This window comes from Passer domesticus, chromosome 7 (genome assembly GCF_036417665.1).
Source record: "Passer domesticus isolate bPasDom1 chromosome 7, bPasDom1.hap1, whole genome shotgun sequence".
Taxonomy (NCBI): domain Eukaryota; kingdom Metazoa; phylum Chordata; class Aves; order Passeriformes; family Passeridae; genus Passer; species Passer domesticus.
In genome coordinates this window covers 53,790,163-53,815,759 of record NC_087480.1, presented here as the reverse complement: position 1 = coordinate 53,815,759, position 25,597 = coordinate 53,790,163, and the positions used below count along the sequence as shown (strand labels likewise).

At 56.4% G+C, this 25,597-nt stretch overlaps 2 protein-coding genes across 3 annotated transcripts; one reads left to right on the top strand and one right to left on the bottom strand.

Annotated features, from left to right (window-relative positions):
• LOC135305269 (uncharacterized) lies at positions 1-13,250 on the top strand. 2 transcript variants are annotated; one of them, XM_064428766.1, is made up of 3 exons: positions 1-905; positions 1,006-2,038; positions 11,840-13,250. In XM_064428766.1, exons 2-3 carry the CDS (start codon positions 1,561-1,563, stop codon positions 12,013-12,015), a joined length of 654 nt encoding a protein of 217 aa, XP_064284836.1. In that variant the 5' UTR covers positions 1-905; positions 1,006-1,560; the 3' UTR covers positions 12,016-13,250. The 2 variants fall into 2 exon arrangements, with proteins under 2 accessions (XP_064284836.1, XP_064284837.1); XM_064428767.1 differs by having other exon boundaries at positions 1-2,038.
• A 6,429-nt stretch (positions 13,251-19,679) lies between these two features.
• LURAP1 (leucine rich adaptor protein 1) lies at positions 19,680-25,501 on the bottom strand. The gene is made up of 2 exons (XM_064428761.1): positions 25,240-25,501; positions 19,680-22,285 (listed from the first exon to the last, which is right to left on the bottom strand). The coding sequence occupies exons 1-2, from the start codon at positions 25,438-25,440 to the stop codon at positions 21,596-21,598; spliced, it is 891 nt and encodes a 296-aa protein (XP_064284831.1). The 5' UTR covers positions 25,441-25,501; the 3' UTR covers positions 19,680-21,595.
• Between the last annotated feature and the right edge of the window lie 96 nt (positions 25,502-25,597).

Here is a 25,597-nt window from a genome sequence, read left to right as displayed (position 1 = left end):
AAGGGGGGGGGGGCTGTGATTTATTTTCACCTGCAAATATAGAAAGGCAATTTCCCGCTCTTTAAGATTTCCTATTCCTCCTCTTTATATATGTCCCACTGCTTTTAAACCAAGCCAGAAACTCAGTGATCCCAGAGATGCCACTAGTAAGGCAGATGAGCTGTATCTGTAGGGAACATGAACCAGTTTAAGACCATTATCAAGGTGACCACGGAGGCTGCCTCTTACCAGTTGGCACAGACAGCTTAGCGGGGAGGGGAGACGGCGAGGCAGCTCAGCCTCAAACCCTCCGTGCTTTCTGCAAAGCAGTCATCCCTCCGATGCCCAAACTTTGCAGGGCGGAGGCTGCCGGGGCGGGAGCGGGGCTGTGGGAGCATCACTGCTGCGGGATGCTGGCGGTGGGATCGATGATGTCCTCCCCGCTCCCGGCAGCGCCCGCGATGTGATTCCTGCCTGCCGGCGGCTCCGCTCCCAGACAAAGGCTGAGCTCAGCGCCCGCGGGCGGCTGGACCCGGGCTGCTCCCCGCCTTCCCCTGCACCTCCCCGCGAACATCCAGCAGACGGATCAAAGCTCATCTTTTGTCATCGAAGGGATTAACTCCCCGGGGAGCAGCGGCGGAGGCTGAGCCTACGCTGCCGGCACGCATCGCCTGCTTCCCAGCACGCTCAGGAGTTTCGGAGCCAACCTCCCGGCAGCTAATCCCCCTCGCTGCCGGGGCCGGGAGGCTGGGAAGAGCCGGCAGGTGAAGGGGCAGGAGGGCAGAGAGCGGGGAGGAGTGTCACACGCACCGGGCAGCGGCAGCGGATCGGCGGCTGCGTGCGGGAGCTCCGCGGGGACCCAGCCCGCAATGAAACAGGCTGGAGCATCAGGCGGGAGGATCTGTGCGCTTGGAAAAGTCTTTAAGGTAAAACCCGACACCGACCGCTCCTGGACTGGGCTGGGGACCGGGTGCTGAGCTCTCTGCCGGCATGCTCGCTGTCTCTGACTTGGTTCTGTCTTTAAAGGAATCGATCGGGAGATGCCGGTAGAAGAAGTTGCAGAAAGCCAAGCCGGAATGGCCGGGAGCTGCGCGCCGCCGGCCCGGTCGCACGCCGGGGCAGCTGAACTTTGTGGGGTCTGAGCATTCTGAACATTCTGCGAACGCTCTGGGCAGCGCTAACGGGAGAGCCAGGAGCGCACCGCGCACCCCGAGCCTGGGGCAGAGCCACGCGGGGATTTCTGTCTCTCCAAGGACCATCGCCTCTGAAAAAGAAAAAAAAGCTGGAGAAGGGCAATTTATCTTTCTTTTCCAGATGACTGAAAATATCTACCGGGTCCTGTCTCTCTGGTTTTCATCGGTGAGTAGCATAAGGGACAGGCGGCTGAGGAACAAAAATGATATCGGTCAAAATCATTCCAGCACCTACTTTTTACTAAGGAACTTCATGCCCGTAGGGGTTTTCTGGAGGCATTTCCAGGAGTGAGACGAGGTACCACAGATGCATCCCTACGGGATCATGTAAGAATTTGCAAATGAGAAACGTACCCCATCCCGACCTTCTCTGCCCGCTTTGCAGTACATGGTTTGGTGTAAGCACAGCAATTCTCACCTCTTTCTCTCCCTTTTAAGTCTCTTGAGCTTGGAGACCTCTTTCCTCATTGCAATTATGATTATTTGCAACATCAGTGCCATCAAAGATTGGAGCACTTTCCTTTCCCAAATCCTCCCCAGCGTTAACAAGACTCTGAACTTGGTACAGCAAGTGGAAGCCACCACCAGCTCGGTGGTGAGTGTCCTCCAGGACCCCGAACAGGACAGCTACCTGTCCAATAGCCAGTCCATGAACTCCAGCAACTTCACAGCTGGCCTGGACCACTTGTTCCAGTACTCATACTCGGACAATGACCAGCTCTACAAGGAGTACAAGCCCCCTCCTCGAGACGCCATTCCTCTGCCCAAGGCTGTCCTCTACCTCCTCATGGCAGCCCTGGTGGTGGTGGCAGTGGCGTATGCCATCGTCGGGCATCTCATCAAGGACCTCATTTACGACTTTGTAGGTGAGTGTGGGCTTCATGCGTTGTGTGCTTGTGGCCAAAAGGAGCCTGGTGCCAAGCCTGGACGTGCTGCCTTGCGTGTCGCCTTTGATTTGGGTGGGTTTTAGACCAAGCTTTGACCCTTTTGCATTTGCAAGAGTGTTGGTTTGTTTAATGTGCTGGGTTCTCCAAACTGAGTTCTGTGTTGACCATCCTCCCAGAGAAAATCCTTGGGTTTAGCCCCCTTCCTCAAGGAGCAGATCTTGTGCCTGTGTGCATAAATGTGTGTGCGTGAGTCTGGGTTGCCAAATGACTGTAAAATCTCTTGGCCAGTTTCAACTGAGCTTGGATTAGAGGTCTCCAACATGAAAAGTTTCATGGCAACAGATACATGAGCACAGAATAACAACCCACTAGTGCATAGTGAAAGAAAATCTGCCATACGAGCTTAACCCCTTATTAGACACCAGGGAGTCTACAAACTCCTAGGAAACCCAGCTCAGCAGTCTGGTTGCTTTAGAGCAGCCATCACAGCCCCTGCAACAAATCCATGCAATGACAGCCCAAAGAGGGAACTGTTTTTTTTTTTTTTTTTGAGATTTGCTTTCCTCCACTTTTCATCCTGTTGCTGATGAATGCTGTCCCTCACCATCAGGGCTGAGAGCCCTAACAGTGCTGGCTGCTGTCAGGCAGAGGTGCTTGGCTGCTTATGACAAGCCTTCAATGATACTCTTGCTCTTTGCCCCATCATTTGTAAGGCTGTTCGTGCTGGGGAGTGAAAATGTGCCCAATTCCCATCTGAATCCTTGGTACTTTTGGCCCCTACACCCTGACAGCCATCGTGTCTTTTTGAGGGTCAGGACCTTGCTTCAGCATGCTGGTTGCAGTTTTCCAGCTTGAATAGGGATCCAGAAGGGATCCCCAGAGGGATTTAAGCTCCTGGCTCCTGCAGATGTGCCCCAAATCCCCAAAAGCTCTGGGAGCAATGCCTTGCACAGGGAAATGAGGCTGAAATCCCTTTGCACAGCCCTGCTCTGAGCCTGACCCTCAATCAGGGTTGAAGCCCTGCAGGCTCCATCTCTGCAGGGGGAGGGAGATCACACTCATCTGGAACAAAATCCACGTGTTCATTCATGATTCCGCTTTATCTCCCTGCTCCTGGGACACAGGAGACACACAGCAGCCAAAACTCCAAGCAGTGCCTGTGGGTGGGCAGCACCCCTGCCTTGCTCAGGGGAGGGCAAGCCAAGGCCTTTGGGCAGAGGGTCATGACCAGGCAAGGGCCAGCAGATCCAGGACACGGGGATTTAGAGGGGGGTTATTTGGGACAAGAAAGGTCAGACCTCCTGCAGGGAACAGTACTTGGGATCTCACATGAGGCTGAGCCTAGAAAACAGCAGGGAGCTGCTGCTGAGGAGTTTTTCTTCACTCCAGATGGAAGGAAAAGGATATATTTCTTAAAGTGTTAAATTTAACACTTAATCAGCAGCTTGCTGGGGCTGTAACATCACGTCTGATTTAGTGCTGCCTTCCCCACAAAGGTAGGCAGTGGGGACAGCACTTAAAAATATACCCACTTCTGCCCCAAGAAGCTGAAAGGACCAGGTCAGGCCAGGTTAGAAACTGCCCCGAGGCAGGGCCAGTCCAGTCCCCGTGCCCCTGCAGAGCAGACACCCTGTCCCCATTGCTGTGGTCCCTGATGCAGGAGAGCACAGATGTGGGTGCTCAAAGTACTGCGAAGCAGGGCCAAATCCACAGGAACGCCCTGTCCCTGCAGGCACAGAGAGGGCTGCAGCTGCCCAGGTGGGCCCCAGGTGTGCTGCTCCCAGCTCAGCTCCAGTGTTCCCTGGTGACCTTTAACTTGAGCCTCTGCGTGGGACGAGGTCAGCAGGGCGTCCCTTCTCTTGCAAAGCCTTTGCAAAGGCACTGCCACAGCCTTTCACAGCACCACGGCCATCCCGTGGGCTGGACAAGCACAGGGACAGCACTGGGGTCTGCCCGCTTCCTGCCACTTTGGAAGAAGCCTTTTCCCACTTTAACACCCCTTGCTGAGGGCAAAGCATCCTCCCTGTCCCAGGGTGAGGTAATATCTGTCCAAGTTGGGGTCAGAAATCCGTATGAGCTTCTTCCCCCTCCAGGCAGAGAGGAGAAGGCATTTCCCAAACTCCAGCAGCACCCCTCAGTGCTGAAGGCTGCCTCCAGCTCATCCTAGTTAGCACTCCAGGCCCATCTTCCCACAGTTTTTACACTTAAAATGAGCCAGTCCTCGGAGGAGAGCGGACGAGACTGTGTTTGTTAACACTGCCAAGGAACAGCCTTTAAAGAGAAGGGGTTTAATTTGAATGAGTTTGCATAAAATTACTCTAGGGACTGGACAGAGAGACCAAGGGACAGTAAATAAGAATCTGCTCTATTAGCTGCCTTAACACAATGCCTGGATTTATATACTCGGCAGCAGCTCCAGCCTCTGCTATCAGCGTTTCTGCACTAATCATGTTCAGAAAATATACGGGGAGAGATGGAAATAAGATGCCAAAGGGCTGGAGCCTGTTTCAGGGAGATTAAAGTGGGAATAGTTAATCGCTGCTTTAAACAGTCACTTGGAGGTATCAGGGATGATGACGACTCCTCAGTAAGAGCTTGTCGGACACGGCTTGGGGAGTCAAAGCATCAGGCAGGCCCCTGCTCTCACAGGAGCAATGAGAGGCAGGTGCTGGGCTCAGTTTCTGGTGGTGAAGGGGTTCTCAGGATGCTGCCAAGGTTTTTCCCTGCGAAATCTAAACGGGTATTTGAGACACTGACACCTCTCTTTGCAGATGCTTCTTAAAAAAATCAATTAGAGCTTGCCCAGGCATCCCCAGGGGGACATGAACGCTGCTGTGATGCCCGGCAGGCTGGGGAGGAGTGGAAAATGGGAGGCTGCATGGGAGAAGGAGGAAAGATGCATTGTTGGAGAGTAGGAGGGCAGAGCACCTGGATGTGGATAAGAGGGCTCTGAAAGAACCCCTCTTCAGTTTTTCCTGGAGAGACCTGGCCAAGGAGAGCCCCAAACACCTTCATTTCTCTCCAGCCCTCCTGCTGGCTCTGAGCTGACCAAGTCTCACGTTTGGCTTTCCCAAAACTCGCCAGATGTCTCTGCTTGGGGTTGGACACGAGCCCTCCGAGGAGGGTGGGAGGAAGGCTCCTGCGTGAGCACAGCTCAGACCCCACCAGCAGGCAAGGCAAATTGGGTCGAAGCGTTTGGAAAGCTGCTTAACTCCGAAGCGCTGGAGAGCTGCCAGAGCCGGCGCTGCGGCGAGGAGCTGGCTTGGCAAATGACAAGGCTGTCACCGACGTACGAGGCGCCTAATTACTGCAATCCCGGGATCAGCCCGCCCTCCCTCCTCCGTCCCCAGCAGCTCGCTGAATATCGCTCTGATTTAAAATTTAAAAAAAAAAAAAAAGGAGGAAAAGGGGGAAAAAATAAAAAGTTTGACTGGAAACAAAGCTGTTGCCATGGAGACTGCACGCGTGCGGTCGCCGGGAAAGGGGAAAGCATCTCGCTCCTGCACGGGAACCACGCGGGAAGGAAGGGTCTGCTGGTCTGCGTGGGAGCAGTGCCGTGCAGGGAGACCCTGGCTACCAAGGGTCAGCCAAGGTCTCCTCCGGGCTGCCGATCTCCAGAGGAGACCTTGGAGGAAACTTTTCCCTCGGGAATGGGCCCAAGGCAGATGCCCAGCTGGGGCAAGGCAGGGGAGGGTCATTGGCACTGGCAGGACTGTGCTGGGTGATGGCTTTGGGACTGCTCAGAACCCGACGCCATCCTTGGGGCAGGGTCTTTCTTTTCTTTGCCCTTTTGACCCACCAGCCATATTTTTGTTTTCCAGCCTTATCTGCAACCTCCACATTTCAGGCTTCTTTAGGAAACGGTCTCCTTGAACAAAGAAACTGTGCATGAATGTAGCTTTGCTGAAAATAGCTGCTGGGTGATCCTGCAGAGACAGGGAATCCACTTTTAATTGCTCCACACAGAACCTCAGGGATCTGAGGATAATTCAGCCCACCGCAGGGATTGCAGACAGCATCTTAGGTCCATCAGAGAGGACTTACACCTCTTCTTTTCCAGCTCTGTTTGAGGATAATTCCTTTGCCTCCCAAAGTTGTGGGAAGAAGCCATGTCAGGTTCCCTTCTGCTTTTCCATCTCGGTTCTAACCACCTCTCACAGTGATCCCTGCCTGTTTCCCTTCTGGTGCATGGGGGTGCATCAGGAGCTCCCGAGGTGTTGTTGAGGGAAGCAGTGGCTGCTGTAGGATAATTCACAGTCCCCCTCACAGGCTGGGGCTGTTGGCCAGACAATGAGCCACAGTGGTCTGCAAAAAGGGCCCACTCCAGGAGAGCTGCATTTGAGGGCAAACCTTTGGAGTCAGAGCTGGAGGAGAGGGATGGCTTCCAGCACACACTGCCAGGCATCGACCAAGGCCTCAGGGATGCACCATCCCACAGCAGCTTTCCCATTCCTGCCATCGTGTGGTCCAGGGATGGGCTGTGGCAGGTCCTGGGGGCGAGGGCTGTGTTTGTCTGCTGCCCTGCACGCACTGGTCTCCCGTGAGCTGAGACCAAGCAGGGCTCCTCACACTCTGGTCACCTTCACTCTGCCTCTGGAAGGTGTGGATAGCAAATATCCACCCCCAGGACCACTGCCTCCCACCTACCACACCTGAGTCACCACCTCTCAGAGACCCATTCTCTGGAGCTGCAATGCTGCCTGATGGGTGGCACTGGGATCAAATGCAGGCTTGGTCCAGGGTTGCTCTGGTGCATGCAGAGAAGCTGTTTTTAAGAGAATATCGTAATTAATAACTGCCTTTTCCATGTCACCCCTTCTCCCACCAGATGCTTCATGCTGGTGGCAGCTCTGCAGAGGAGCAGTGTCCTTACCTGTCCATCAGCAAAGCAGAGTGCTCATGCTGTTTGGGGTGCAGGACAATTTTGACTCAGCCAGCACAGAAAAGCTGAGAAATTTCTGAGAAGCAGGGAAGGAAGAACAAACCCTAACATCAAATTCATTTAGAAAGAAGTGAATCTGAAGAGGAAAGTGGGGTTTCTAACAAATTACTGTTGCCAGGGGCAGACACAGATTTTCCATCAGAACAAACCTGGGAGTTATTTGTTGATTTTGGTAATGAATAAGTAGAGTCTGTCCAGAAAATGAGACAGCTGCAACATCCAGCTGTGACTGCTGCATCATGTCAAAGACACGAGGGATACCCTTGAACTCATGTCCATCGGGAACGCTGCGGCCAGAGCTGGCCCTGCCTTGCTGCAGAGCACAATGTGATTGCTGGGTCAGGACATGTTTCAAAGAAAGAGGTGCTTCTCCTCCTGCTGATGGGAAAAGAGCTTTTTTAGCAGCTGCTTTCACACCCAGCTCCATTTAAAGCAAAACTAGAGCACGAGTTTGATTGTTCATCGAACATGTTGCCCCTTCCTTTCCTGTTTCCATCTCTACAGGGACTGTGAATGTCTCACTCACCAGGCTGCATTTAAATTTCAGCCCTTTCTCCCACCCCCTTCTGCTCTTCTGCCTGGGATGTCTCTTTTTCAGCAGCTGAAATGCCTCATAGGCATCCTACCCTGCCACCAATGAATGCAGGGGACCCGGCCACCCCCTTGGGGTGACACTGGGCACACAGCAACCCTGTGCCCCTCTGCACACAGACAACAGGAGGCTGCTCCCTGCTGCCTGCCCTGTCAGGGGTTTCTGAGCAAGGGCCAGCCCTCATACTGCTGGCATGAGAAGGGCACACTGTGACATCTGGGCAGCCCCAGTGTTTTCTGTCCCCAAAAATCCAGCATATCCCAGGGGTACAGCTTCCAGGGATGCTGTCAAAGACTGGGACAGAGCCAGAGAGGTGCCTTTTGTGCCACATCACTCTGCTACTTGGGAATAATAATAATAACAGAGTTGCAATTCCACAGCTCCTGATTTGCCCAGTCTGCTCTATCTCCTCTCTCCAGCTGCTCTGGATCAATTGCTCCGTATCGATCTCACCCCACCTCAGCACTTCCCACCTCTCCACTGGCCCTGCAGACCCCAGCAGGCACACGGAGCCTCAGCAGCACCTGACCAGCAGGAAGAGGTGTCTCTGGGTTGGATGCTGCTCCCCAGCCTGGCTGAGAAAGTCACTTTGTTCCTCTCTTTTATCCAAGACATTCACATACACACCCGTGAACATGCCCTGGATTTTGCAGCATGTGTTACAAGCTCCTTCCAGTGGCTGGGTAGGGACAGGCAATGCCTTTTCTTGTCTCCAAAGTGTGACTGTCTGGGTGTGGATGTGCTGCTGCCCCAGGAGCACACTGTGTGATCCCTTCTCATCCCAGCTCTGCCTGTAGCTGTCCCAGATCCATTAGGTGTCATTAGGTTCAGCCTAACTTTGATCACCTTCTGGCTGGAGGTTGTGTGAACCCAGATGTGGACTTAGACCCAGAAAAGGATTTTGTTTTTTTGTGTCTGGTTTTTTTGTGGCTCACGCATCCCCCTGCCAGCTGTAAGGGATGGAGAGAGAAATACCTGCCATAGTGCTGAGGGCTGCAGCTCCCTTTGGCTGGCCACCACCCCTTGGCTCCCAGCCCTTGGCCACCCCCTTACCTGACTACACCCCTGTGCAGGGTTCATTGTCCAAGGTTTCCAGCCAGCCTTGGCACATGACGTGAGGTTGTGCCTCCCATCCCCTGCAAAGTTCCTTCCGCATCAGAGCGAGGTTTAATCCCACTGACGCCAAAGATGTGCAGGTCTCCTCTCTCTTCTCCCTCATCCCTCCCCAGACATGCCATGAGTGACCCCAGAGACCTTGGTTCCTCACCCTCAAACTGACAGGAGCCAGAGGGAGAAGCTGGGGGGATGGAGCCTGGCTGGGACAGAGCTGGCTGTGCCTGGCAGGGGACATAGGGTGCTGACATTTTTATGGTTGTTTCTCCAGGGTCCTGCTGGCAGGAGATCCTCTGCCAGCTCCACGGGGCCTCGCTCCCCTCTTCCACACATGGCAACACGCTGAAGTTACAGGCCATAAATGGCCACAAATAACATGTAATTGTGTAATTACTTCACTCCTTACTTACACAGTCAAATCATAAAGGCATCGCAGTAAATACCCTCTAATGACAGCCTAATTACATCTTCCTGCAGATTACTGGGTAATTAGATCCAGCAGGCTCCAGAAATAATTCCCAGGGAAGCAGTGGTTCGGATTAGCACGCACAATCCAGCCTGCTCTCACCCAGGAGCTGGACTGTGGCACCAGCCACCTTCCCCAGGCACCCTGGCCAGCCACATCCCCTTTGGTGACAATGCAGTGTGACACTTCTCCCTGCAAATGGCTTTTGCTGGTGTCCTTGGTGCTCTCCCAACACACCCATCCCCTGCATTTCTCTGCCTTTACCACAGTGCCTCATCCAGCTCTTGCTTCTTCTTGTGCCCACAGATGTCACCAGGGGTTCATCATCTGGCCACCAGATGCCACTTACCCCTACTCACAGGCATGCAACGCTCTTTGCTTCTCCTTGCACACAGCAATCCTTACCCAGTGGCTCCCGGGATATTTAAGGACCCATCACCCCTTTTTCTACGGATTATTCCCCTTCCTTCCTGCTGCTCCCACTGGAGTTTTGCGGCTGACGTCAAGGAAGGAGAGCTGAGAACTTTAATAGTATTTGTAGGAGGCAATCTTGTTACTGCCTTCGGATTCTCCTCATGCAGGCAGCTGTGTGGGGGCTGCAGGAGCCTGCGAGGTCTTGGGGACAAGAGGATCTGTCTGGGATGGACCAGACCACAAAGAAGGTGGTGGAGTGTTTGGCCTTTAGTCTACACCCAGTAAAGCCAAGCAAAATCAAAGCTATAAAGGAAAAAAGCCCTAAATGAGCCTTCTGGTCTTGGCTGATTTTCCTTCCAGCCTCAGGTGGGTTATACAAGTGAAAGCTAAATGTCCTGGTTGGGACTCGGGGCAGATGCAGGGTTCCCCAAAACCTTTGGACCACTTCTTTGCTGAGTTTCCCAATCCCTCTTGCCAGAACTGCAGTGGCTGAGGGAACTGTAGTGGTTTTTCTCCTGTCTTTCCTGTTGGACAACCAGCAAACCCTGCTAGCACAGCGATGAAGGTGAAGAAAACAGGAAAACCAAGGAAAAACAGTCATTCTCTGGACATGTTGCCTGTGCCCAGTGTGGTGGGAGCTCTGCCCCACCAGGGTGGGACACAGCCCCCTCCTCCAGGCAGCCCATGCTGGCAGTGGGGCACAACCCCCTCCACTCCCTGTCCTGTTCCCCTGGCAGGGTGGTCACCTACCCTGGCTCCAGAGCATAAGCATCATCCTGAAAGTCATGTTCTGCTCTCTTGGGGATGCTGTGGCTAAATGGATTTTTTAGCTGTGGCTAAAAAATTCAAATATTGCATTGCAAAAACAACAAATCTTTTGGCTTTTATTAAAAAGAAAAAGAAAAAGAAAAAGAAAAAAAAAAGAGAGAAGCTTTGGGTGTCTCAAAAGAAGCCCAAAATTTGACTTATAGTGCACACACTGAGCACAGAGAGACTACAGGTTGTTCCCGTCTCTCTGCTCACACCTGAAGAAATGTCTGGCCACCACTGGTGAGCTGAGAAATGAGTTCTTCCATTCACTTCATGCCTGGCATCCCACCCTGGCATTTGCCATTATTCAGTCTTAGTTTTGCTGCAAAACTTTTTTCCACAGCCCATGAGAAAGACATCATCTCACTGGGATGGCATTTCTGTGTCCCTGCTCCATCAGGAAACCTGTGTCCTCTACTGAAGAGCCATAATTGGAATGTCCTGTGGGGACAGAAAGTACCCCACAGCACAAAGGAGAGAAATTGTATTCTGTGAGATCCAGTAGCAAGTAAACAGAGTTCCCCAGGAACAACAAAACCAGGCTGGTCCTTTTGTCTGCCTCCTGGTAGCCAACTCTGCTTTATTTCTGGTGGCAGAGCTAAAGCAGAGGAGTGCTGGTGCTCCACTGCCCACAGCCACAAGGTCTTGGGGCAACTCTCCCCTCGCCTGGGCTTCCCCAGCTTTGGTATCCTCATTGCTGGCACCTTCCCATCTCAGTGGGCCTCTCCCTGCCCAAACAGCCATGTTTTTGAAAAGACAGCAGTTTGGGAAGCAGCACCACCTGCTTTCACTGAGCTGCCCTCCCTTGTGCTGCAGGGGATGTTCCCGTCACGCTGTCATCCAGCGGTGACACTGTGTTTTGGAGGGGCAGTCCCCCCCAGGGTTGTGGCAGTGGCTGGATCAGCTCAGAGCCAGGTCCTGGGGCTCTGGTGACCAGCAAGAAGCAGAGCCCCAAAACTGCCTTGGAGGGTTTGAGGCCCTGGCATGGCTGTAATGTGCTCTCAAGGCAGAAAAGCCATGTCCCAGCCACATCTCCAGCCCCATTTGGATGATACATAGTTATTTAATGGCTTACTCTGTCTGACAGCAAAATCCCACTTTAGGAAATAGATTGCTGGAGACCCCAGATGCACACTTCACTTTGGAGGCACTTCACTCTCATTTTTGGGATTAACAGGGTGATTTCATCTGCCTAAGCTGGGAGGGCTTCCAGAAACCAGCAGCCTAAAAACCAGCCCAGAGCTGGGAAGAGCAGAGATGCCAGCACCAGGGGAGTGGAGGAGATGAAGGGACAGGGATGGGCAAGGGACACTCCTGGAGGGGGAAGCACTGAGGGTAGGGTGTAGCTGGAGGCAGCAATTTTCAAGCAATTTCAGAGCCTTGCGCTCTGGGCAAAGAGCTGGATGTAACCCGGGGCCGGTTTTGTGCTTTTCCCTCCTCCAGAGTGGATCTTTGGCCCCAGCCCGGATGACAACAGCAACAAGAGCGACATCAACTGCATCAGCAACAGCGTCAACGAGATGAGCGAGATGCCCGAGGCGCCGCGGCACCGGGAGCGGCAGCCCCAGGACGTGGTCATCGCCATCGGCGAGAGCTGCCACCTGCCCCAGCAGACGTGACCGGCGCCAGGCCGGGCCGGGCGGGATGGAGCAGCGGGATGGAGAGGAGGCATGGAGCAGAAGGATGGAGCAGTGACACAGTGCAGCAGCCGCCTCGCAGGGCCGGGCAGGGAGAGCAAGGGATGGGCAGAGCCGGCGCCGTGGAGCAAAGCCCTTCTCCCCCTGGTTTTACCAGCCTGGAAGGACCTTGCGGGGGTGGGTGGCATCACCCTCTCTCCCAGGCTTGTCAGCCCTGTCCTGACGTCTGCCCTTGGGTTTGTGACCCCCTCTTTGTTCCCTGTGAATAGCAAAAAAGAAAAAGCAAATGCAAAATACACCCACCAGACAAAGCTTGCAAGAGAAATGAGCTGCAGAGAGGCCGGGCAGTCCTTTGGCGTGTGGCTGTCCAGGGGCATGGGAATGGGGTGGGGAAAAGGGCAAAGGAGACAAGGAGGCTGCAGAGAAATGTGGTTGTCTGCATTTCTGGGGACAGGGCCAGGACACAGCAGGGAGCTGGGAGCTGCAGAAAGGCACAGAAAGGTCAGCAGGGGCCAAATCCCCCAGTACACTGGTGATCTGCCTGGGCCATCACTCCTGCCTTTAGCTTTGCAGCTCCAGCTCGCAGCCCTTTTCAGCAGCGTGTCCTGTGGCTCTGGGGCAGCAGGGTGACAGCCCAAACTTCCCAGGGAGCTTTATTCCTCTAGGCCTGTAGCCAAGCCAGGGCCATCACATTCCCTCCACCACATCTCTGCTTGAGCCCAGAGCCCCCTGACAGGGAGCAGCCCTGTTGGGACCAGGTTCAATCCCTTTTTCTGAGGAATGTTGCTGGAGAGGAGGACAGGGATTCATCTGCATGAAATCCAAACTCTTCATGGGGGAAAATAGCCCTTGTATGTCTGCATCCTTCAGACTCATCCCAGAATTCCTGCCACTCCAAGGGGTGCTGGCTCTGTACTGGGGTCAGCCCCACGTGCATTGATGGAGCAGGGACACCTCCCTCTTCTCCCTGGACACTTCCTCTTCCCAGCCAGAGCACCACCAACCAAAACTGCCCTTCTCTGTGCCCAAAGACATTCTTTCCCATTTGTAACTCCAGGCAGATCCCTGCTCCTCGCTGTTGAAGGGGCTGTGGGGAAGCCAGCAACAGCAAATGTGTGGGGGAAGCTACCAAACCATGTGGGGAAAGGAGCATCCTGATGGCTTCAATGCTGTTTTATGATCAGCTTTTAAAAACCTCAATATGGGTTTTAAACCAGGATCCATAATTTGTCTCTGTAGCAGAGTGGAGGCACTGGAACCAAGCTCATTCCTTGTGCCTCTCCTTCATGAAGATCCCTTTACTCTCCGCATAATTTCTGAAGTTAAAAAAAAGGTTATGCTGGTGTGCCACAGAGCCAGTCCTGAGAAAAGGCCGTGGTCCAGACTTGTGCCTCTGCATTCAGGGAGACAAGTCCTGCCTTTTCCCAGCCCGCAGTACCCAGCACACCACAAACAGCAGGGGCCAGAACAGCGTTTTCCCCTTCTGAAAGCGGTTAAGCAAAATGGATGTGGTTTCAAACTCCTGCTCCAAGGGCTTTAATGAGAGCCATTACCAGCAGTCCCACGGCTTTTCAGCAAGCAAAAAGGATGGAGGACGGTACCTCAGACCTCCCCCCGTAATTGTAATTAACCATTTCCGATCTGACAGCGTTCTGTGTTCTGCCACCGTAACTTTCTCTGTTTTTTTTTAAATCCTGGGTTTGTAGCGTGGCTGCTCTGGCACCTGCCAGGCTTCCCCTGTGCTGCTGGGGTTGTGAGGGGAGCTGGGCAGGGATGGAGAGCTGGGCAGGGATGGAGAGCTGGACAGGGATGGAGAGCTGGGCAGGGATGGAGAGCTGGACAGGGATGGAGAGCTGGACAGGGATGGAGAGCTGGGCAGGGATGGAGAGCTGGGCAGGGATGGAGAGCTGGACAGCACGATTGGGATGCTGGGGCATGATCCCCCCCAGTGACTGCCAACCCCTGGCAATAACCTCTGCAGCACCAGAGCTGGCTGCGGGCTGGGGAAACCGGGAAGGTCCGCATTCCTGGGGACAGCGGGTTCTACAGGGAGGGACTGGTTTTCTTGCTCCCCTGCTCTCTCAGCACCAGCAGGGCGGACACTGGGGTCACCCAGGTGCCTCTGGGAGGGAGGGCAGTGACACACTGTCTCACGGTGGCACTGCTCACCGTGGGGACACGCCACCCCCGGGCACAAGCGGTCCCCCCACGGCCGCAGCATCAGCCTCGTGCCTGCTCTGCACTGCAGCCCCACCACCCCTCAGCGGCGGGGAACAAGGTGGAGGCTTCCCTGAGCGTGGAAGCAGCCACCTCCACCCCAGCCGGGCTCTCGCTCCCTTCCTGAGACGTTCGGGGTCCCGCATGACCCGGGCTGACCCCAGGAGATGCTCCTGCAGCGAGCAGTGACTCGCTGGCAGTGGCTGTCCCCTCCCGAGCCCGTGCGCTCTTGCGGGAGCCGAAGGAAGGAGCCCAGCTCCCTCCTGTGGCCACGGCAGCCGGCCGGGGAGGGCTGGCCGGGAGCCCTGAGCCCCCTCCCTCTCGGAAATCCCTCGTTTGCAGCGCTGCCGGGGGGATCCTGCTGCTGTGTCCACCTCTGGGTCTCACCCAGCACTGAGTGATGCTGCGGCAGCGTCCACGGTGAGGGGAAACACCGACCACGTCCCCGAGCTGCGGGGACACACCTGGGCAATGCCAGGAGCCAGGGCTGGCACAGGGCTCGGCAGGACCCCGGGCTGCCTTTGGAACCGACCCCACTGGAACTGCCACGAAAGGGGAATACCACAGAGGACAGCTGCTCCCACACCTCCTTCCTTCTCATCCCCCCATCCCTGCGTCGCTGCCATCATCTGGCACCTGCCTCCCCCCTGCTTTGTCCCCAAACGTGTCACCAGACCCCGCACTAGTGCTGGGCTCTGAGGCTGACTGTGAGCCTGCCAGAGAGTCCCAAGCCCACAGAGCCCATGGCTTTTGGCTGCAACAACCCCTGTCCCTCCAAAACCTCAGTGGTTTTCTGTCCAGCCAGGCACCCATGCAGCTGACTGCATTTTGGAGAAGGTCACCAGTATCCTCGAGGCACCTTCGAAGCAGGGAGACACGACAGGAGCAGGCAGATGAGTGAGGCTGTGAGGGTGGGGGAGTGCTCCACGGTTTTGTTTGGGGTGTGCAAATGGTACAGCATCCTCGTGTGCTCCTCTCGCCCACCAGGATCCCCTCTGCAGGCTGCCCTCCTCAGCCCTCTCCTTGCCCCTCACAACCTCTGAGCAGGGGACAAGTTTCTGGTGATCCAGCAGCAGGGACCAAGAAGAGCATGGAGGGGCTTCTTTACCCAGGGGAGGATTTTTGGGGATGCTGAGGAGGAGGGGTTCTCATGAGTGTGCCAGGCTATTCTGACTGCATCACTTTAGTGCAGGAGGTTGATCTTTAATTCCCTCCTTCCTCCCCTAAGCGCCTTAGGGAGCAGAGAGGAGAGATGCTGCTGCTTTTTATAGCAGCCATAATCCCCGCTGCTCACACTGCCTGCACCTCCTGCCCTGAGACACAGGGCTGAGCCTCCAAAACGGGGCTGCTGCCCAAAAGCTGCCTCAAAACCCTTTGGCTCCCAGCACTGCCCCTCTCCCAGCACACAGACCCCAGCTGGGGGTGGTTCTGGACTCAAGACCCTTTTCAGAAGGTGTGGGACAGCCACAGGTGCTGCAAGGAGGGACAGGCAGACACAGAAACACATGGATGAACACCAGAACAAGTGCCTGGCCTCCTTGCTCTCCTCCAAGACCTGTGGAACAGGAAGCAACCCCACAGCAGAGCCACAAGAAAGTCCTCAGGCACAAGAGGAGATTGGAGGTTTCTTTCCTTTCTATTTCCCCAGCTTTACAAAAGGGAAACTGAGGCAGGGAGGGAGCAGGGTTAACCCTAACCCTGGCCCTTCAGCCCAGGGGCAGAGTCCTTCACAAGGCAGCTGAGGAGCTTTAAAGGTAGATGAAGCCTTTCCCTGGATGCAACCCCCAGGATGTGAGCCTCAGCATTTTGTCAGGATCATTTTGCTGTTGGGGTGCCTGGTTTCCCTCTCCCAGACTGTGCCTGTGAAGCCACAGATGGCATTTGAGCCATCCAGGTTCATCCCTGGGCATGAAGGGACCGAGGAAAAGGGATGTGAGGTGGGGCAGTGGAAGGTTTGGTGTGGGGCAGGAGCAGGGTCTGGCAGAGGCATATTTCACCTCCTGTCGCTGTCCTGGTGGTCAGTGCTGTCCTTGCACCCAGCCCCAGCCCCTGTCACCACCCCAGGACCACAGCCACCAAGGGAGGGCACGAGCACTGCAGCTGCTTTGTTCCCATTGCCATTTCTCTCTCCAGCAGCTCTGCTTTTGCTTCTCTCCAGCCAAAAGTCCCCCTGACTCTGCACCCTGCCAGGAGGAACCCAACACAGCTCTTGACCTTTTACTGTTTCTGTTTCACTGCCCATGCTTGGGCAGATGAAATTTTCTCTGCCCACCCACCCCAGCTCAGAGGGTCTCAGGAGAGGGCAGCCTGGCAAATCCTGTCTAAAACCGCTTTGTCCTGCTGCAGGGCTGTCTCCCACAGCTCCTTTGCAGGTCATTTGCTGTAATTTTCCCTTTAAACACCCCACAGAGGGAAAAACAAAACAACCCGGGGGGGCGTGGTTCTTCTAGGTCAGGCTGAGCTAAGACAGGGAAAGAAGATTAATTTCTCAGCAGAGCAATTCAGATTTTTCTGCTGCTCCCTGCTGGGGACTGAGGCAGAGCTGGTGGCAGGGGCACACTCATCTCCTGGGGACACACATGTTTTGGTTGTCACCCCTGGGGTGGCACTGAGCAGGATGTCCCCAGATCCAAGTCCTGGATGGGAAGTGTAGGGGGATTCTCAGCCAGCAGTGAGTGATGGAAGCGGGAAGAAGGTGGCATATCAGGGATGCAGATGGGCCAGGGGGGTGCCCAGCACCCAGCGAGGAGGAAGGGGACAGCTGTGTCCCCAGCTGGGCTGGAACAGGCAGGGAATGAACTCCTGAGCCTGTCCTTGTCACCCAGCCGTGCCCACACACCCACGGGGCCCTGAGCAGTCACACTTGTTTTTCACTCCCAAGGAGTGCTGGGAAGTTCTACAGCCAGCGGATTATTCTCCAAAGCAAAGGCCTGGCCTGCTGCCAGCCCCTGGCAGGGAGCAAACAGCCTGGGGAGGCATTTCCCAAAGGCTCAGCTCGTTCCTGGGTCACGCTCTGCCTTTGTACCCCTGTTCAGCAGCCTCCCACTCACTGAGCTGCGGACACCAGGAATTTCAGGAGGCTCCCAAAGGTGGAGAGGAGGCAGGAGGTCACCAGGAGACCCCACCTGGTGTCTGAGCTTCCCTGGGCAGAGCATCCCCTGTCCAGGGTGGCTCCTCCAGCGTGTTGTAGAGGTTCAGCAGAAGACCGGCACAGGGAGGGGGATGTCTCTCGTTCTGCTCTTTGCACAAAACCTGGAGGAGGTTCTTTGGAGACCTGTGAACCTGGGGCAGTGGGAAGGAAAAGCTGGAAGCCAGGAAACAAGAATCCTACACTGATTTAACCCAGCACTGTGGGGAGCAGGTTGGGTGAGGGGTGCTGGCTGGAGGAGAGCTGGCTGATGGGACCAGCCTGGGTACCATGCCCCAAAGGAGTGGACTGAATTAAATTGTCCTAAACTGGAGGCAGCTTTGGCATCATGGAGCTCTTCCTGGGAATCTGGGGATCACCACTTTGCTGCAGCCAGCACCAACACTTCAGCCTTGGCCTGGAGACCTTCAGTACACTCCACTGCCAAAACAGGGTGGGCTGAGAGCAGGGGTTGGGGGCTGCATTTAGCCTTTCCTGTCCCATTTGTTGGCCTCTCCTGCCCCACACTGCCTGCAGCAGGTCAGGCAGCACAAAACCAGAGCTCTGCTCACAGCACTGCTCCCCAGAAAGGGTTACAGATAACCACATCAATCTCCAAGTAAGAGGAGGGTGGGGGCACTGTGATCCAGCCCCACAGGCTGTGCTTGCACCCACTCCCAGGGTCACCCCACAGTGATGCTCCCCATGCCAGCGAGCCCAGGGGGTGGTGTGGGGCCGCAGGGCCACCAGACAAAAGGCCACAGAGTTCAGCCACCTCCCTTCCGACCACGGGGACCATGCTCTTTTTCCCCTGAGAAAAGGATATTTTCATGCTTCCTCCCCACAGGAACTAACAGAAATTGCTTAAATGGCTGCATTGCTCTGGGGACAGGCCCTTTCGGAGCTGAGCCGCACACAGGCAAGGGAAAGCCCAGGGGACATTTTAATAACAAGCAAGGAGAGCTATTGAAGTGTTTTACTGCCTCGTTAAGGCACTCTAATCTCTGTGTATATCTGGAAAAAAAATTGGCTGGCTAGTGTTTTTATTGTAACAGAGGTGGGTGTTTTCTGGCACGGCTGGGATCCCGCCTGCTTTATCTGCTTGTTTTCTTACCTGATACCAGCACTGCACAGCCCAAGAGCAGCTCAAGGGCAGCAGCAGGCAGGGCCAGGGCCAGGCAGACCAGGAGGAAGGCTGTGGATCCGTGCTGTGGGCTCCATAGGCGCTCTGCACCCCATTGCTGCACCCACCTTTCAGCCAGATGCAGTCCCTGGGTGTTTCCCAGGGGAGGTTTGGGACATTGGCTCTGCACATGCCTGGGATCCTCCATCCAGGCAGCCCAGAGACAGAGCAGGGAGACAACCACGAGGTCCCATCCACCCCTCCAGCTCCCAGGGCTGGGATTTGGGGGATACACAGATTTTGTGACTATGGGCACCTTGGGCTGATGTAAGCCAGGCTGAAGAGTCTGTGGCCAGGGAAGCCCCAGCAGAAGTTCTTCTGCAGCAATACAGGGTTATCCAACTGCTGAGGTCTAGGTTTGTAAGAGGAGTAGGCTGGGCATTTTATGTCTAAGGTATTGTTCATGATTGTGTTTTTTACCTCAGCCCAGCAGAAAGTGGGGAAACCCTGCTAAGTCCTGCTGGCTCCAGCCAAGTCCCCATTTGCAGACACTCGTGGTGTCGAGGCTGTGAGTGGAAGGGATGCTGAGGCTGGGATGGCAGGGCTGTGTAAGCTGATTGCATTTGCTTTGGAAAAGCTGATGTTTGCACGAGCACTGGCTCTAGTGGCTTTACAGGGATCCACCCAGGAGCAAATCCCAACAGCCTGATATCAGAGCTGTGCTGCTCCCACCCCGGCTGGGCTGGAGAAGTCTCTGCTCTACACCCAGATCCACGCTGCACCTCCTGGGTGGAGGAAGCCATGGGAGCCAAAGCTGCCACTGCAGAACACAGGAGGCAAAGACTCCAGCACAGCTAACAGAGCTGGCAAACACCTAAAATTATCTTCCTTGGAAATATGGGGCCGGAAGGGTGAAGGTGCTGTTTGACACACAGTCCAGCCGAGTCACCCTTGCTCCCAGCAGATGTGCCCTGGTACCCAGCTGCTTCAGGAAAAGTGACTTTCATCACTGATGTGAGAAGGGACAAATGCCCAGACACTTGGACTGTGACTGTTTCAGGGCTGGGGCTAAACCTGCCCTTCTGCAGGGCTGCCAGAGGCTCCAGGGCATTCCACCCCACAGCCTCTCCCCTTTGCCTAGAAACACCAGTGAGCTCAGCAAAGCACCGACAGCGTGGCCTGGGAGAAACACAAACATTTATTAAGCCAGCTATTTTTTGTTGAGAATTATTTTAACAGCGCCAAAGGACTTACCCTGTCTCCCCCAGGGACCCTCAGCTGGTTCATTGCATGCAGGGTTAGCAGGAAGCAGGGGACAGCCAGCCTTGGGGACACGGTGGCTCAGTGTCAGCAGGGAGCCACAAGCTACTCACAGGCAATGGCAAGGCAAGCACAGCTGCTCCAGGGCAGGCAGATGGATGCTTGTTGCATAAGGGAACTCATTCCCAGTTTGCTGGGATTCACCCAAGTCCTCAGCAGGTACCATCTCTGAGAATTTTTGGTATTGTCCTGCTCTCCACATCCATCCAGGGAGGTTCTGATGATCTGCAGGGGAAGGGAGGGTCCTCAGGGCTCTCAGAACAGAGGGTAATTTCCACTGAAGGTGCTGCTTCAGAGACACCAAGCTGAACCTGTTGTGCACCCAACCACCTTCCTAACCACAGCCAGCTCACAGCTCTCATCTGCAAAGTCCCAGCCAGTCACCTCCCTCTCTCTCAGCTTCCCACTGACATTCCCAGACAATGTCCTCACTCCTGTCATCCCAGCACAGACAGATCCAAGCTGTGACCCACGCAGGGAAGGGAACAACAGCACGATGGTGAGAGCAAAGCTGTCACAGCATTGGCTGGGGACAGATGTACCCATGGGTTCTGAAGTCAGGACACTCCAGGCTTATCCACAAATGTGGAAGAGCTTGGCTCCTTGAATCAGGATGCTCAGGTCCTTTCCTGCATCATCTGGTGAAGGCAGAAGGTCCTGCCCAAGCTCTCACACAGCTCCAGCTGCCAGCCATGCTCTACAAGCCAGCGAGGGGCGTGCTGGGAGGGGTGGTGGGGACAGCAAAAGGCACAGGCAGAAGCCAAGGATAAAGACAGAGATGTCTCCAGGGCAGTCACTGCAAATCCACCCCGACAGAGCAGCCTCATGTTTCTGGTTGCTGGTAGAAGGCAGAGACCTGGCACCATTCATCCCACAGACAGAGAAACCCAGCCTTCCCCATCATCAGGGGAGAGCAGGAGCCTCTCTGAGTCTGAGCCCTGCAGGCTCTGCCAGGCCGCCCGTGTCCCCATCCCAGGCATCCTGCAGGACTGCTCCCAAGGTGGAAGACAGTCCAGGAATAAACTGGGAGAATTGGATTTCCATTTCCCACCCAGTGCTTTGTTGCTCTCATGTCATCACATGGGGAAGCCTGCACCATCATCCTTCCTCTGCAGAGCACGGACAGAGGCTCCCCAGCCCCACATCAGGATGGCTTCACAGAGGCATCCAAACCAGGCAGGGCTTCACCTGCAGGGAAGGTGTTTTTGCATCCACCACGTGCTGGGGCCAAACCCCAGCTCTGCTCTGCCCTGGATGGCCTTGAAGACAATGATGGAAATGAGCAGATCCAGCAGGGATGCCCTGCTGATGGTCCTGCCCCACACTGAGCATGCTGGTGCCACCAAGCTGTGGCTGCATGGCAGTGTCTCCTGTCCTCACAGGGTAGTCATTTTGGGGGAAGGGTCCCCAGTTTTTGCACAAACAAAGCTGAAGATTAGAGGGAGAGATCCCAGGAACACCACTGTCCCAGGTTTCCCCATCACCACCACCAAGGACAACAGAGGGGCATCCAGCCACCTGCAAGCAACACCCTAGAGCAAAGGATTAATCTACCAGGACCCACTTCACCCCTCCTCTCCCAGAAATGTGCTGCAGGGCAGGCACCCAGTCCCTTATGGCTGCATCACCAAATGCTGTTTGGGCCATCAAAGGAACAGTGCAACCCACCAAGCCAGCCTGGCCCCCCCCTCCAGCCACCCCAACTCTCCCAAGCACAGAGAAGTGAAGCAGAGTGGGCAGCTGGGAGAGCTGGGCTGGGAAGGCAAAGCCACGGGCTATAGGAATGTCACATCATCCTGTGACTGGAGCCAGCGCCAGTGGGCATCGTACTCCAGGTGCAGTTTGCTGTTGAGTTTGCAGTTCTCAAGGTCAGCCTCAGCTTTCCAAGCCTTCCCATCTGGATTTCCCTTCCCCAGCCTCTCCCTGGCCCCTGGTGGTGATTTGGTGTCTCTGTCTGGTTCCAGAGAGGGGGACTGCTGGCCCAAATACCCATTGGCCACCTGGGGCTCCTTAGCAAACCGCTGATCCTGGGGCAACCCAGGTGGGGAGAGGTCCACGTGGGGCCACTCGTGCTCCTCTGTGTCCTTCTCTTGCTTTGCAAGACCCCTCTCGAGGTCGATCCTGACCCAGTCCTGCTCTGCCCTGGCCGGGGCTCTGCCCGATGTGGCTGCAGCGGCGCTTTCGGCGGCGTTGTGGGAGTACTCATCCATGTCATCAGCCAAGGTGTCCAGGTAGCTGCCCACGGAGATGCTGTCCAGCCTGTCGTTGGGGTCCTGCAGGCTGTCCCAGCTGCCCCTCCGCGAGGCCTCCTGGCTCTCCACCAGGCTGTACTGGCTGCTGGCCAGGCTGCTGCAGCGGCTGGTCAGCGTGCTCCGCTCCTCCAGCAGCCACTTGACCGCCTCGATGCCCTCGTTCACCACCACCAGCTGCTGCAGGATCTTCACGTCCACCGCTCGCAGGTAGGCCTGGGGGGGAGACACAGCACAGGGGACTCGAGGTGACACAGGGGACTCATGTCCCAGCCCAACAGAGGTGGAACTCTGGTGGCCACAGGTCTCCTAAGCTGCTTGGTGAAAAGCATGATATGGGAGAACATCCTGCAGGGAGCCACCCCAGGGGGCCCTGTCCAAGAGCTGGGGACACGGCCATTGGTGACCAACAACTTATAGATCCCACCAGCCACCAACCCCCTCAGGGAAATAAATCCAGGGCACTTGTGTTGCTATCTTCTATGGGAACAAGGAGTAAGCAAGGAACTGGAGGTGTTGGATGCAGATCTGATCCCAGAGCATCTTCCAAGACCTAGGAGGATGCTGGCAGGGCAAGAGGATCAGGCATTGCTCAGTGCAACTGGCTGGCTGGACCACCAGCACTTCCCCAGACTGGTCCCTTCATGCCTTTACTTCTCACCTTCTAGTGTCTGAACCAAGCCTGGTGACAATGTCACACGGCAGGATCTGGAGACCCAAATCACTCCCAAAACGGGAGGACAAGGAGGACAGGCACTGCTGATCACACCATTTGCCTCACCGACTCCTGCCCCTCCGAGACTGGGGAAGCTCTTTGCAAACCTCAGTTGCTGCAGAAACATCTGTTTTCCTAATGGAAAGCCCTGTGTGCCAAGACATTCCTGTCTGTATGATACTGGCCGCCAAAAGCCACTGGATTTCCCCTGCACAGGACGCAAATATTTTGCCAGGAAAGGAAATAAGGATGGGGGGAATGGGAGAAAACCCACTGCAGGGCAAACAGGCAGCCTGCAGATGCCCATGGACTCCTTCACAAGCACGTCCTGTGCCCAGCATCAGCAAGCAGTGACAGAAATCCATGCGCTCCCCAGGGATCATGTTTAAGCACAGCGCCTGATCCTCAGCATCCGGTACCCCGGGAGTCACTTGCCCTCCCACGGGTGACCCCACAGTCTCCTGAGACCCCTGTCTCCAGTCCCACAGCCAGAGCAGCCTTAGAAGCATCCGAGGAAGGAGCCTGGGAAAACTCCAGCCAGGATTTCAGCACGTGACACCTCTCGCTCCATTCGACAGGAAAAAAAAGGGTCAAAGATTTGTAAAGACCCAACACCAGCCCTCCCACCCCCTCCTCATGCTCCTCAAGCTGGATTTAAATAAAAAATAGCAGGGATGTGCCCGGATTGGGGCAGCAGCCAGCTTCCAAGTACAGAAATTTCCTTTCTAGGCAAGTTATTTAAAAAACTGCCTACAATGGACTTTTCTGCACGCACTGCTAAAGCATCTGGCCTTGGCAGGGAGACGACGGAGGAGGAGGAGAGCTGGAAACCCCTGGTGGGGGGTTCCCCATTTTTCTCTGCCTCGTGCAGAACTGCAGCTGTCAGAGATGCCCGGGGAGCCAACCCAAAAGCCAAGGGTGGGATAACACTCCCTTCTTTCCATACTGCTTGCTGGAAGGAGTTAGCCATCAATCTGCTGCTAGTTCACAGCAGCCTGACCTCCCCACTGCACTCCAAGAAACCCCATCTCCAGCAAGACATGGTTACTGTGGGAGGAGACCCAGCACAGGCTGCTCTCTGTGCTCCTCCAGATGCACTGAAGTTCACTGCACGACCTCGCCCCAAGGAGGGCTGTACAGGGGACTGTCACACTCCTCCTCACGCTCTCCATGGCAGATACAGCCCTGCTCCCCTCCCCAGCACACAAGAAACCTCAGGCGCCTTCTCCTTTCAAGATACCTAGCCCTAGGGATAAATCTTCCTCCTCAGATCAGGAGGCGAGAGTGGGAATTTGCTAAATTCTCCTCCCACCGCCCACTCCCAGGCCAGCTTATCCTCTGAGCATCGGGTTTGCTGGATTCCTGCTGCTCTGGGGTGGGGGGGAATTCTGGTCCCTGTTCATGGGGATGGGGCGAGGAGGAGAGCCCCGTGCTGGGTTTTGGCACCTGGGTTCCAGACCCAATCTGCTGACCTGGGTGTGCAGTGTCCCCACTTCCTCAGTGGCCAGCAAGAAGAGCCAGGGCAGGGCAAGGAAATGCCTTTTTGAGGCAAGGTGAATAATGCCCGGCCCGGGCAGGCCCTGCTGGCCACAGGCTGAGGCTGCTTGCACCCGGGCAGGGCAAACACGGCTGCCCCAGAGACCTTTCTCCTCCGGTCAGGGTGCAGCCTGGAAGCGCTGCGGAGGGAGGATGAAAGCAGAGGGAGGATGAAAGCTCCTGCACCGACGGGAAAATTGAATCAGCCACAGCGGAGGGCTCGGGCTGGGTGGTGCTCCAGCCCCCCGGGGGCACGCAGGGAGATGCGGGCGTATTTAGCCTGTTTCCCTGTGGAAACAACGCTCATTCCCACCCGCTCGGCATGTTCGTGCGTGGGAGAGTCCCTTCCCCCCGCTGCACTTGAACCCATTGCCCAACCTCGCCACGTTTCCCGGCGGCGCAGGCACCGCCGGTCCCTGCTCGCTCCCCGAAGGAGGGAGGCGAGGAATGTGCCACGGGCACGGCCCCGGAACGGGCTGCAGCACAGCCGAGAGCCCCCGCAGGAACCGGCCCGGGAAAGCTCCCAGCGATGCCCGTGCCTTGCCACCCTGGGGGTCACACCCGGGAGGGACAACATCCACCACCGTGCCCTTGGCGAAGGTGCCAGCCCGAAATTCTCATCCCGGACACCGCGATCCCCGACGGAGCCGGCGTCCGGGGCCGCGAGGGGGGCAGGACGGAGGCGGCCGAGGGGGACCCCGGGGGTGGATGCTGCGTGGGCCGGGGGCAGAGAGCGGCCGGGGAAGGGCCAGGAGCTGGGCACACGGAGGAGCAGGGGGGCTCCCCAAATTGCGGGCACTATTGGGGACTGTCACCGGGGGCGGCAAGCGGCCGCCCGAGGTGGCTGCGGTGCCCGCGGCTCGGGACGGTCAGTTACCGGGGGGGCGGCCGGCAGCGCTCCCGGTGCCGCGGCACTCACCAGCTCGAGGCGCAGCGTCCGGAGGCGTTCGGCGAGCGGCGGGTGGGCACCGCGGGCCGGCGCGGGCGTCGCGGGCGGCGCGGGCGGCGCGGGGGCGGTGTCGGCGCGCAGCCCCCGCAGCAGCACGGCGGGCGGGCGCCGTCCCACCTTGCCCGCCAGGTCCCGCAGGTCGGCGGGCAGCGCCTCCCCGCCGCCCTCCATGCGGGTGGGGCGGCGGCGGCCGCGCTGTCACCGCGGCCCGCGCCCGGCCCCGCCCCCGGCGCCGGCCCCGCCCCCGGCCCCGCCCCCGCCGCCACCTGCCCGCGCACCAGCGAGGCCCGCCGGGGCGCGCGGAGCGGCGCGGGGCGGGGCCGGGGGC